The 13464-nt window shown below is 36.0% G+C and overlaps 2 protein-coding genes across 14 annotated transcripts in view; one reads left to right on the plus strand and one right to left on the minus strand.

Annotated features, from left to right (window-relative positions):
* HERC1 (HECT and RLD domain containing E3 ubiquitin protein ligase family member 1) overlaps window positions 1–13464 on the plus strand; it is a 193508-nt gene that overhangs the window by 162328 nt on the left and 17716 nt on the right. For all 13 annotated transcript variants that reach the window (XR_010917376.1, XM_067534599.1, XM_067534596.1 and 10 more), the window contains 10 exons: window positions 108–307; window positions 1269–1383; window positions 2535–2681; window positions 3237–3338; window positions 3592–3765; window positions 6555–6848; window positions 8331–8396; window positions 8479–8604; window positions 9175–9313; window positions 10711–10892. Coding sequence is in view for 12 of the 13 variants with exons in the window: in XM_067534599.1 (XP_067390700.1) it covers window positions 108–307; window positions 1269–1383; window positions 2535–2681; window positions 3237–3338; window positions 3592–3765; window positions 6555–6848; window positions 8331–8396; window positions 8479–8604; window positions 9175–9313; window positions 10711–10892 (1545 nt within the window). In the remaining variant the exon portion in view is untranslated. The remainder of the gene's footprint in view (window positions 1–107; window positions 308–1268; window positions 1384–2534; window positions 2682–3236; window positions 3339–3591; window positions 3766–6554; window positions 6849–8330; window positions 8397–8478; window positions 8605–9174; window positions 9314–10710; window positions 10893–13464) is intronic.
* FBXL22 (F-box and leucine rich repeat protein 22) overlaps window positions 5932–13464 on the minus strand; it is a 38968-nt gene continuing 31435 nt past the window's right edge. The window contains exon 3 of the transcript XR_010917378.1: window positions 5932–6053. The gene's annotated coding sequence lies outside the window, so the exon portion shown is untranslated. The remainder of the gene's footprint in view (window positions 6054–13464) is intronic.

The following is a 13464-nucleotide window of genomic DNA, read 5'->3' on the forward strand; positions in this document are numbered from 1 at the left end:
CCTTTGTGCTAGAAGATTAATATTATTTGTGTGATGTTCATCTTCATAAAAGTCACATTATGAAGACACTAAATCTTGTAATCATTTTTGTTGTTTGAATCCTTTAGGACACCATTGTTAGTGTGAAGTGGGATCCAACTGGAAAGATTCTCATGACATGTGCCAAAGAAGAAACCGTGAAGCTCTGGAGATCTGTGGGGGGATGTTGGAGGCGTTTGCATTCACTTTCCCATCCAGCTATTGTGAATAGTATTACCTGGTGCAACCTTCCAGGGAAAGGACCCAAGTTGCAGCTGTCACTAGCTACGTATGTTAATGTTTTTGCTTTAATACTTCCTGTGTAGTCTTTGAACTAGTTATTAATATTTATAGCAACTTGGATTTATATAGTACCTTTCGTCTTTAAGGGTTAATTTAAAAAGCAAACAAACTAAGTTCAATAAGCTGTTCATTGTAGGGATTGTAGAACGCTGGTTCAGTACTGACTGAAATAAAGAAAGTGCCCATTACTGAACTACCGACAACTTTCCCCCTCCACCTAGCCTCTTCTCTAGAGGATTCTGCACCATGTACTGCCCAGGACTGATCTTAGTTAACTTGAGTTTGTCACAGTGAAAATGTAATGTGGTATGGCTGCAGGTTATTGGAAACATCAGCTAATCAATCATTGGGGAATGTGCCAGTTATGTCGATTGTTGCAAATATTTCCTGTCCTGCTAAATATACTTAGGACCTATCCATTCTGATAGCAGGGTAGTATTAGGCTAAATACAAGAATATATTTAATGTGAAAAATAGGGTGAAAACCTACGGAGGATATTCCTAAACATTTTGAGCAGAAACAAAAAAAAGATCACTGTCAATTTGCTTATGAGCTTTAAAGAATCTAATAATATTTCAAACAGTACAATGAAAAACAAGTTTTTCCTTTTTCCAGTCTGCCTCAACTTTCCTTTTGTATTGTATCCTTCGCTAACTTCCTTTTAAATGTAGTGGTGCTGAGAAAATAGTTTTGGCAAAATTTAATATTAAGAAAAAGACAAAGGAAAATTGCACTTTTCCAGTGAGTATTAGTCCTAAATCTGTATACACCTTTTAAAAAATGATCTGTTGCCCTTGGAATTTATTTTTAAGACGATTGTCTTTCTTAATTACTTTGCTATAAATGTGTATTATAACAAACTGACATGCTTTTAGAACCTGTTGAATGTTGCTGTCTGTTAATATCTTTACTTTGTTTTCATATGATTTATTCTAACTTTCTTCAGAGGATGCCAGAATGGCTTAGTGTGTGTTTGGAGTATTCCTCAGGACATGCTGATCATATTGCAGTCCAGCTCAAGTAACGCAGAGGGATGGTGGGACCAGGAAACAAATGGCAAGGTAAAAACAGTAGAGCAAATGTTAGAAAATCCTAATCTAGTGGTATCTATGTTTTCCTCTAAGATTACAGGAAAGGGTGTGTACAAGATATTTAAGTATCTATAAGGGTGGAGAGGGAGAAGAAAGAAATATTTGAAAACCATTTTGTTTTAAAAAGTTTGGGTTTTTTAAATTTGTCTATTTTTGCACATGCAGGTGTTTCCAAGGCAGGACATGGTTCTTGCTCACAAGCTCAGAGTCTAACTGATCTCCATATATGATACTGGGAAGGAATTTTTCCCCAGGTCAGATTGGCCGTGACCTTGGGGGGGCTCACCTTCCTCTGTAGCATAGAGTACAGGTCACTTGCCAGGATTATCTGGGTATACTTTTCTTAATCAGTTCCCTGCTGTTGCAGATATCTTGGGCATTGGTGCACCTCAGTCCCTCCTATTCTTTGTCTAAAAATATTGTTTTCTGTGGGCTGAAATTCTTTGGTTTAATTTTGGATGTTGGGTTTAGTGTGTGAATGCTGGGTGGGATTGATGACCTGTGATTTACATTTATATTCTGGTCTTAAGCTCTGTGACTCTAAATGGGAGGTCAAGATTTAAAAACAACTTATTTGCAAGAGCTATTGAACTTGGCTAAAACTTGGTAATGCTATCTGGTTCTTTTAAAGTTATGCACTTATTTCCAAAAGAGAGAACTAAAATAGTATTGAAAGTTTCTTAGCATAACTGAAATTTGTCTTGACTTAATTTTAACTAAAATGTTTTTTAAAATGGAAAGATCCAGCCTAATGTGGTTTTGAATGCTTATGGTATTTTGAAGAGGAAAATATAGATGGTAATAAGTTGATGACATCCTTATAAAACATGATTAAATAAATACAAATAAGACCAAGGTATGTTAAGTAAATATGCATTTAGATAAATTTACTTAGAGTGCAACATCTCTGCAGGTGCTAATAGTCTGTTGTACCAGCTTGAGTGCTTCCATAAGACCTTTTTTCTTAAGGTACCATCTTCTTTCCTTGATAAAATAAAAATAGTTTTATCAAGAAAATCCATACACTGGTTGCAAAGATGTCTAAATCTAAACCACTTTTCTGTTCACAATTTTTTATGTATGTAGTCCAGGATGTGTCATAATGATGAAATAATTTGCAGGATGGTTACAGAAAAGCAGTAAATGCTAAATGCATTTATCAGCTGAGAGGACATATTACGCCTGTTCGGACTGTGGCCTTCAGCTCTGATGGACTGGCCTTAGTGTCTGGTGGGCTCGGTGGGCTCATGAACATCTGGTCTTTACGGGTAAGGTTGTCTTTGAGTTATATTTCTTTAAGTTTGTTAAAATAGGTATGTTTAAGATCAAAAGCTAAAAGATAATTTTATGTCTTCATAGTTTTCTTTTATAAATGCCTTGAAAAAATTAGAGGCAGCATAGTCAAGAACAATGAATACAAGATTTGGGGGGGGGAGCAATACTTGAATTCTATTCCTGGCTCTGCCACTGATTGATTATGTGGCCTTGGTTAAATTATTTATAACCTCAGGTCCTTAGCCAGTTTATGCTTTTGTTTCTCCCCTCTGAAAAAAAGGGAATAATACTTGCCTTCTTCACAGGCAGTTGACCCTGTATAAAATACCTTGAAGATGTTATGCTAATTTTAACTTTTAATAATATCTTTAGGAAAATTCATATGCCTTTCTGACTTGGTAGGAGGAATTTTAGTTCAAGGGGTTTAAAGTACTTTAAGCAGTCATTTTTTGAAATATTTGTTGGATGTTAATTTATCATCCTTTAGAATGTAAATATACATGATTAAATAACTAAATGTGTATTGATTAAAACATTTCTTGTGTTAGGATGGCTCTGTATTACAAAGTGTTGTGATTGGTTCTGGAGCTGTTCAGACTGCAGTATGGATCCCTGATGTTGGAGTAGCTGCTTGCTCAAATAGATCAAAGGTATTATTGTATATTAAAAGTGCTGATCTTCTGAGTTACATTTGTGAGTAGTAAGAGAAGATTCTTATTACAAAAAGAAGTCCATTTATCCAAGCTTTCCTTTCTAACAAACTGCTAGCATGTGTGTCTCCCTGTTCTGTTGACTCCATATTATCCAGACATATATGCTGTCAATTAAGCAGCTTGAGTAATTAGAATTCTGTTGTACATAGTTTGCCTATAAAATGTGTCTTATGACTGTATTGTTTCACAGGATGTGTTGGTGGTGAATTGCACATCAGAGTGGATCTCTTCCAATCATGTCCTTGCAACATGTAGGACTGCACTCAAACAACAGGGAGTTTTAGGATTAAATATGGCTCCTTGCATGAGGGCTTTCTTGGAACGTTTGCCAATAATGCTTCAGGAACAGTATGCCTATGAAAAGGTAAGAATAGTTGAATGAGGAACATCAAATACATATTTAACATGAGATGTCTGTCTTGAGTTGCAACTGTCTTCACCTTTTGACACAGTCAACCCAAGAAACCTCTTTTGAGGTTCAGTCCCCCCATAGGACATCATGTTTTGCAGTCATCCTTTTGAGTACTCTAGCAAAATTACATTTCCTGATGTTGGGATGTTTCTGATCTTCCTCTTTTTATCACTTACTACAAGATCCTGGGCTCTTGTGGCCTTATATAGGTGTCCTTATCCTATCCTAAAAGGTTCTGCTTTGGAAAAAATTGTTCTCACTTTGACCCCATCACTGCGCGCACACACACACACACACTGCTGTATTGCTTTAACTGCAGCACTTGGATAAAGCAGTCTCAAACTAATGCTTCATCAGGTTGCTGTCTCCCTCTCCCCCACTCTCAGAACCAACCAACCAAAAAATCCTCAGGAAGCTAGGCTTTTTTCCTCTAGTTTGTTTTAATTTTCTGTGGTATCCAAATGTGTGTTTAGTTTTTTTTCAAAATGGTCATTTTTGAGGCCTAATTTGAATGATGTTAAATAATACCATTGATGAATGGGTCACCCACCATGTGTGTTAAACTTGTCCCCATTACTTTGACTCTTCCTTAGAATAAGAAATGATTGAGCTAGGAGATTGTTCTCATGTCTCAAATTTCCTTTGTGCAAAATCCACTCAGAATTTCATTTCCCTAGCTTCTTTATTATTGAAAGGGCTGGGATACAAATAATTTTCACAAAATCTCTTATAAGGCCTTGTTATGAATTATAGCCAACATTTTCCTTTTTAATACAGGAATTTACAGATTTCTCTTGAAGTGTTTATTCAGTTCTGTTGCTGGTATTAATAGCTGCACCTCTTCAGTGGAATTAGCATATGGTCCTGATGCAAACAAATGTGATTTTGGCTATTGAACTACTCCATCAGCACCTCCATGACCTTACTTACTCTCTTTCCAGTTTATTCAGTTGTGTAGCTGGAGGTACTTCACAGAAATCATTGCGTGCCCTAACTACTGAGCAGTCAACAGAATAAACCTCCTAAAGAATTTTAGAAATTATAAAAGTAATCAATTAGCCTTCCTGAGTTGGGGACTGATATACCAAGAAGCATATCAGATCCTATGTACACTTCCCAGAAAACCAATTGTGAAGAAAGAAAGTATCTCTATTCAAACAAATGCAAGGAAAAGACACTGTTCTGGTTAATCTCTTAAAAAATAAGAAACCAACTGCCTTAACTAAAAAATAGGAATTCCAATCCTATTGGCATTGCCAGTATTGTGTCATAATGTCCCTCCCATTAGCCTGAGCAGTAAAATGATGAGGGCAGTATAAATACATAGAAAAAATGAGAGAGAATTTATTGTTATACACTGAAATCTAGATCTAATCCAGTTATGATATCTATTGTTGACACAAAACAGTGTCCGGGTTGTTATTGAATTGCCGGGCAAATTGGAGAGTGGATTCAGGCTATTGTGATTTCCTGAACTGCAAGCAGACACGATCCTACAAGACATCCATTACTATCTTCAGTGGCCTTTCTTCTGACTTGACTCTAATATAGTTCTTAACAATGGTTAACTAAGACACTCTATCTTTAGAACATGTGGACTTTGAAAAACCATGTTTGATCATATGTCTGAGTCACATTTGTAAAGTCCTATTTCTGTCTACTACAGAATCTCTGCCAGAATAGTTACAGGAAACTCTGCAATACTTATCTGACATTTTTTTTATCAGTCAGTCAGCTTTTGTAATGATCTTTAATTACAAAACCTCATTGCAGAATCCCATACAAGCCAGGATGCTGCTCTACTTTTAGCAGTAGGCAATTTGGAGTCCAAGATGCATTTTTTCCATTTAGACCTATCCAGTTCTCTCTATCTTGGTACAATACAGCATTCCATGCATCGAGCAGCTAAGTTTGCTACATATCCTTTTCCCGAACACGTCACCAAATTCTGTCCACTCGTTTGAAGCCTTTAAATCTAGGAGCACAGAGACCTGTCTCATGTACTTTATTTTGCTGGTTCTCTGATGCATTCCCTCATCTGTTTACTGCTACAGCATCCATCACCATCAATAGTTTTCTCAATCTCTATTCAACATGAGTTGTAATGCCATAGTAACCTCTTCCCTTTAGGTTATTTTCATTCAGGTATGTAGTAATGCTCACTTCCCCACTTCTGCTTTTCGTTCTTCAGAACTTCTAACCAAGGAGAAACAAAATTATGTCCAAAAGGTGGATTTTGTCTTCATCAACATGCAAAAGGAAATAGAGAAAATTATTGTATGCTTTTCAGAGAGCTATTTAAACTGTTTATAAATTACATGAAATTGTGAATGTGCTATTTAGGTTGAGGAATTATCCAAGTATATATTGTATTCTATTTAAAAAGAAGCTCAAAAGAAAAATGAAACGTAAAAAACAAATGTTTTACATCGTAATATATTTATGCGTTATGTATCTTGTTTAAAAAATAGTAATTTCCAATAATATCCTGAAGTGCATTTGCTAGTGAAATCATTTTAGTGTGTTTGCAGCATTTCTATTTCAGATACTGATTGAGAGTGAAGTCTGTTACTTTGACAAATGGTCCACATTCATTCAAGGGAAATGAATGAAAATTATTGGAAAGGGTTTTTGGGAGGAAAATTTTTCTACAGAAAGCTTTGAAGAATTACTGTTTCTGAAGTGATGAAAGTATGCCTCTCACACTTTTTATATGTTGACCTTCAATTTTTTCCCTCTAGCCCCACGTGGTCTGTGGAGATCAGCTTGTTCATAGCCCTTATATGCAGTGCCTGGCTTCACTCGCTGTGGGCCTTCACCTAGATCAGCTTTTGTGCAATCCACCAGTACCGCCTCATCACCAGAACTGCCTCCCTGATCCCTCAGCTTGGAATCCTACAGAGTGGGCCTGGTTAGAATGTTTTTCAACTACTATAAAAGCTGCTGAAGCTCTGGCCAAAGGAGCACAGTTTCCAGAATCCTTTACTGTTCCAGATCTGGAGCCTGTACCAGAGGATGAGCTTACACTTCTAATGGTAACATGCACTAAATTCTGCCAATTATTAAGTATATGCACAGAGTGCACTATATTGTGCAGATAACGTGTAACAATTAGCTGAAAAAACTAAAACGCTTGTAAGGAGTAAATTGTTAATGCTTTACTTAATAATGGAAATACCAAGAAAGTGTAGTGACTTTATTTTAATTGACATAAAATATGGCAATTGATGCCGTATAAATGCTTGTAATAGAAGTAACAGTGTGAAAATGGCATCTTCCTATTCAGCAGATCCGTTCCCTCTCTATGTATTCAGAGTCGTATCTATTTGCTTTACTAACTACAGTAAGTTTTTGCTAGTAGTCTTTGCCTGCAGAGTTGACACAATTAGGGAAAAGTGAGCTGGACTAATTTGGTTCGCAAATCAACAGAATTAACAATGTTCCATTTGCAGAACCTCTTGTTGTTACATGAACTAGTAAGAACTTGGCTTGACTGACGTTCCAAGGGGAGCTTGCAGAGCTGACAGTTAATTCATTTTTTCAACATGTAAACAGCAAATTTTATATGGAGTCACTGAAAGCCAATGGAATTCTACTGTGACCACTTCAGAGTAGCTTTTCAGAGCATTCTTACACTTGAACCATATTGGCACTACCAAATGCCAATATAATGTGGTATGAGAGGTGAACCTAAAATGGAAATTTTGTATTTGTTGGACTTTATCAGTAAGTCTGTATAATTTTGCCAGTAAATACTTTCACTTAAGTACTTCTAAAATTAAAGGCGCATGGGAAAAACATAATTAAGTTCTTCCTAGTTGCTTTCCTTGCTATATATCTATTGACCCCACATATATCTTAGTCCTTAATTTTTAAATACTCATATAGATTATCACAGTGATCAGGAAGGTTTCCCCAAGAGCATTATAGGAATTTGCCTTTTTCTGAAGCATTGGGCATATGTCAGTGCAAGATGCAGGCTATTGGACCAATCACCTGCCAAGTCTAAATCTGCATGGCATATTTTATGTTTCTGAACATCTCTTGAACCCATTGTGTCATCTTGCTTCAGTAACCTGTTTTGGGTGGCGCACTTCGCTTGTATTCCACTGCAACAGTTAAAAGCAGTCCTTTTTACCATAAGTAGTATAGATACTTATGAGTCAGAATTTTTTTTATGGTAACAATATTAAATGTTAGATTCCAATATTAAGAAAAATAGATCTAGCTCAAGGACAAAAATGATTATGCATTCAAGTCTACATAAGTAATATTGAATAAGAATGAATTTATAGAAATAATTTGTACATAAATTTTGCCTAATTTACAGTTAAACTATTTTACATTTTTTGTTCAGATGTTTGTTGTTTAGGAGTAGACTCATATAACAGATTTTCATTAAGGAAAAGGTTTGCCATTTCCAAGTGACTGTTTGATGGGAAATCAAAATTATTAACTGAAAGAATAATGTATAACTGGTGGGCTGATCCTAATACGACTGATCTTTAATCATGCAGGATAACAGTAAATGGATTAATGGTATAGATGAGCAAATTATGTCCTGGGCAACATCCAGGCCTGAGGTTAGTAAAATTGAGTATCTTAATTTTAAAATATTAAAATTATCAATATAATTCTCAAGTGCTCTTTTATGCTGTTACATAGGATTGGCACCTTGGTGGCAAATGTGACGTGTATCTGTGGGGAGCAGGGCGGCATGGGCAGCTAGCAGAGGCTGGTAGAAATGTCATGATACCAGTAGCAGCACCTTCTTTCTCACAGGCTCAACAGGTAACAGTGTTAAGAATAAAATGTAAATCTCTCCTCACAAAGTGCCTTATTTTCAGTTGGTAGTTACAAAATATCAATATCCCTTTTGGACTCTTTGCTAATTTTCAAAAAAATAAAATAACCCTAAAATGGATAATGTGGAAGCTTTAGCAGGTTTGCATTAGTTTCTTCCCAAATTCACACTAAGAAACCGTTCAAAACTGGCAGAATCATTTCTTAGGGATAGAGTGAGTACAACATGAAGAATATCTGCACAGTTTTGATGTAATCCATATTGCAAGATTGCTTGCTGAAGTAATGTGATGTTGGAGCGCAGGGTGAAATGATGTGATTATGTACTAAAACTCAGTTTAAAACGTATTTTTTCTGCTAAATTTAGAATGAGTGAAGTAATATTTAGGTGATTTAAACTAAGAAATATATTGGTGGTTGTCCCAAACCTGTTGTTTTCAGTGGTGAAATGCTTTGTGGTCTTAATTCAGATTACAAGTAAAGACAAAATTAGCACATTTTGGTTCATGTACTGTGATGTAATTGCATTTAAAAACCTTTATTTCTTTCTTAAACCAGGTTATTTGTGGTCAGAACTGTACTTTTGTCATTCAAGCTAACGGTACAGTTTTGGCTTGTGGAGAAGGGAGTTATGGTCGATTGGGACAAGGAAATTCTGATGATCTTCATGTGTTAACTGTTATTTCAGCACTTCAGGGTAAAATTTTCTTAATTTTTTTGAGTAGTTCTTTTAGTAAGGCAGAAGTTCGGATTTCAAAATCTAAAAGGACAATTGTCTATATTACGTTTTTACTGATAGAGATGCAGATTTACTGAATAAAATAATTTACTCTCTTGAATAAAGACCTTATATTCATGTTAATTTGAACAAATAAACCAGATGTTTGTCTCTTTAGATGCATTTATTCAAGCTGTACTTAATAATGTTTTTAAACTCTATTATTTATCATTTTAACTAGGACTGCAAAGAGAAATACACCAATTTAACTGAATACCTAAACAAACCTAATAGACTAGAACAGTAGAATTAGATACCAAATATTATGTTGTTAATAATTATTGCAGCAGTTCAGCATATGTTATAAATAAAGTTAAAATACATTGGCTTGATGACATGCAGTTCTGGGAAATGCTTTAAGAAGAGAGGATTTGTGTGTCATAGCTAACTTGATTGACATGAATAAAAAATAATCAATGAATAATTCCTTACAAGCTTTTATCCCCTAATACTGTAGCTGCCTATTATTTTGATTGAATTTTAGGTAATAAAAAGTAAATGTAGCACAACAGCCCTTTTTTCCACAATGCATAGCAATGTATTTTACACAAATAAAAACACAGTAGCAACAGCCAGAGAGAACTTTTAATGGGAAAAGAGCATTCTGAGTGCTAGTGTCCATCATATTTGAAATTTTAATAAAACTGATACATGCTTTAACAAACATTCTCCCAGACAGGGGGTACTTAAAGCCAAATGAGCTATGCTCATTTCTTGTATAATTTTCTTTTTATTTATAAAAGTTTCAATTTTTAAAATATAGTTCTAAAGTATTTTTTCCAGTTATTATCAAAGTTCTGCTAGTAATCTCCTCTATTGTTAAATCCCCTGTTTTTATATGCATTCATAATTTTGAAATCCTTTGACCCATATGGCTTAATGTTTCTACACTTTGTATCTGCCTAAAAGAAATTCTCATCTCAGTTTTTGTTTTGTTTTTAAAATAGTGGTTACATCCTACATTACTTAAGTTTGAAAGTTGAACCTCAGTGTAGCAATGTAGTCCTTGATAATGACTAGTACCTTTTGTTTGGTTTGGGGAAAAAAAAAATCTTTATTTGCTAAGTTAGGAGCATTTGATAACTAGTGGCAGACCAGAATTGTTGCTTGTGCGAGAGAGAGGTTTCATTGTACAATTAAAAGTTTCTTAGAGCTGTAGTAAAGAGAAAACTGTGTGTGTATACAGGATTGTATATACAGTGTTGATTCCATTGACTAGCTTGTAACTGTTGTTATTATGGACTATATTGTAGAATACAAAATAATGGAATGTATATTTTAATGTATTTCTGATTTTGTTTTTCATTTTGTTAAAGGTTTTGTTGTAACCCAGCTAGTGACCTCTTGTGGATCTGATGGACACTCCATGGCGTTGACAGAAAGTGGTGAGGTCTTCAGCTGGGGAGATGGAGATTATGGTAAACTGGGCCATGGGAACAGTGACAGACAGCGCAGACCTAGACAAATAGAGGCCTTACAAGGAGAAGAAGTGGCACAGGTTCAAGAACTAATTTATTACTCACCTATTAAATGTAGACATGATAGCTGCCGCTAGGAACATTAGCTCATTGTAAAATGCTGGTAGGCAACTTTGGATGGCTCACACAGGAATTGACAATGGGAGAGGGAGCCTTTTTCTTCAATGTCACCAATTTGAATTCAGCACTGATAAGTAATGAATGAAAGTCATCATTAGCTCTCTGGCCATTGTGAAATGAGTTGGTGGTTTCAGTCAAGTTCCCAGATAAGGGTATCAGCATCAGAAAATTCACCATTGCGTTTGACACTAATTGACTCTTTTGTTTCTACTGTGAATAGTCTCCGTAAAAACTGAAAATTTGAATGGCAATGGAAACTGAACTATCTTCCTAGTACGAGAGGGGGCAAAGTTTATGTGGAGCTTCCATTGCTCCTGGCTGTGCTGCACCTCTTTGAGTCTTTAGGGCTCATACTAGAGTTTTGCATTCCCAAGTAATCTGACTCAAAGAATTCTGGCAATTCTGGCATGCTGGGTGCTAATGGAGCGCTCGAGGAAGACAAGGCTGTTGCAGAGAAGCTAAATGAATTCTTTGCATTGATCTTTACTGCAGAGGATGTGAGGGAGATTCCCACACCTGAGCCATTCTTTTTAGGTGACAAATCTGAGGAAATGTCCCACAATGAGCTGTCAGTAGAGATGGTTTTGGAGCAAATTGATAAATTAAACAGTAATAAGTCACCAGGATCACATCATCTTCACCCAAGAGTTCTGAAAGAACTGAAATATGAAATTGCAAAACTACTAAATGTGGTATGTAACTCATTGCTTAAATCAACATCTGTTCCAGATGAATGTCAAATAGTCAATGTAATGCCCGTTTTTAAAAAAAGGCTCCAAATGTGATCCTGGCAATTACAGGCCAGTATGCCTGACTTCAGTATCAGGCAAATTAGTTAAAACTATAGTAAAGAACAAAATTATCAGACATATAGGTGAACAGAGTATGTTGGAAAAAGGCAACTTGGCTTTTGTAAAGGGAAATCATGCCTCGCCAAACTATTAGAATTCTCTCAGGGTCTCAATAAATGTGGTGGACACAGGTGATGCAGTGGACACAGTATGCTTGGATTTCCAGAAAGCCTTTGATAAGGTATCTTGCCAGAGGCTCTTAAGCAAAGGCAGTGATGGGATCAGAAGATGGTTAAAAGATAGGAAACAAAGAGTAGGAATAAACAGTTTTCACAGTGAAGAGATGTAAGTAGCAGGGTCCCCAGGGATCTGTACTGGGACCAGTGCTGTTCACCACATTCATAAAATGATCTGGAAAAGGGGGTATAAACAGTAAGGTGGCAATGTTTACAGACAATAGAAAATTCCTCAAGATCGTTAAGTCCAAAGCAGAGTGCGAAGAGTTACAAAGGGATTGCACAAAGTTGGGTGACTGGGCAACAAAATGGCAGATGAAATTCAATGTTGGTGAATGCAAACTAATGCACACTGGAAAACATAGTCCCAACTATACATACAAAATGATGGGGTCTAAATTATCTTATCACTCAAGAAAGAGGTCTTAGAGACACTGTGGATAGTTCTTTAAAAATATCTGCTTAATGTGCAGCAGCCGTCAAAAAAGCTATCGGAATGTTAGGAACCATTAGGAAAGGGATACATAATAAGACAGAAAATATCATAGTGCCACTATATAAATCTGTGGTATGTCACCACCTTGAATACAGCATGCATTTTGGTCACCCCATCTCAAAAAAGTTGTCAGAATTGAAAAAAGTACAGAGAAGGGCTACAAAATTTAGTAGGGATGGTGAAACAGCTTCCATATAAGCAAAGATAAAAAAGATTGGGACTGTTCCTCTTGAAAAAGAGATGACCAATGGGGGGGATGTGATAGAGATCTATAAAATCATGAGAAAGCGTATGAAGAAAGTGAATAGGGAAATGCTATTTTCCTGTTTTCTCATAAGACAAGAACCAGGGGTCACCCAATTAAATTAATAGGCAAAAGATTCAATACAAACAAAAGGAAGTACTGCTTCACATAACACACAGTCAACCTGTGAAACTTATTGCCGGTGCTGTTGTGAAGGCCAAAAGTATAACTGAGTTCAAAAAAGAATTAGAAAAGTTCATGGAGGATAGATCTGTCAATGGCTAATAGCCAAGACAGTTTATGGTGCAATCCCATGCTCTGGGTGTTCATGAACTTCTGACTGCTAGAATCTGGGCTGGATGAAAGGATGGGTCATGCAATAAATTGCCCTGTTTTGTTCACTCCCTCTGAAGCATCTGGTACCGACCACTGTTGGGAGACAAGATACTGGGCTAGATGGATCATTGGTTTGACCCAGTATAGCCATTCTTATATCAAACTAGCCTTTTTCACCAGCTCTAAATTTGCTTAAAATAATGAAATATTCATACTGACATGTATATCGTAACAACATTCAAAAAAGTGCCTGGCTCTTTTGTTGTGTGTCTTTAGCCAAAATTAAAAATATAATCAAATTAAAAGCAAAACCAGCAGCTAGTCCACACCCACACACAAACAATGACAAATACAATAAATATCAATCCC

Source organism: Emydura macquarii, unplaced genomic scaffold (assembly GCF_026122565.2).
Source record: "Emydura macquarii macquarii isolate MOO-44397 ecotype Brisbane River unplaced genomic scaffold, CSIRO-AGI_Emac_v2 contig_3451, whole genome shotgun sequence".
Classification (NCBI taxonomy): domain Eukaryota; kingdom Metazoa; phylum Chordata; order Testudines; family Chelidae; genus Emydura; species Emydura macquarii.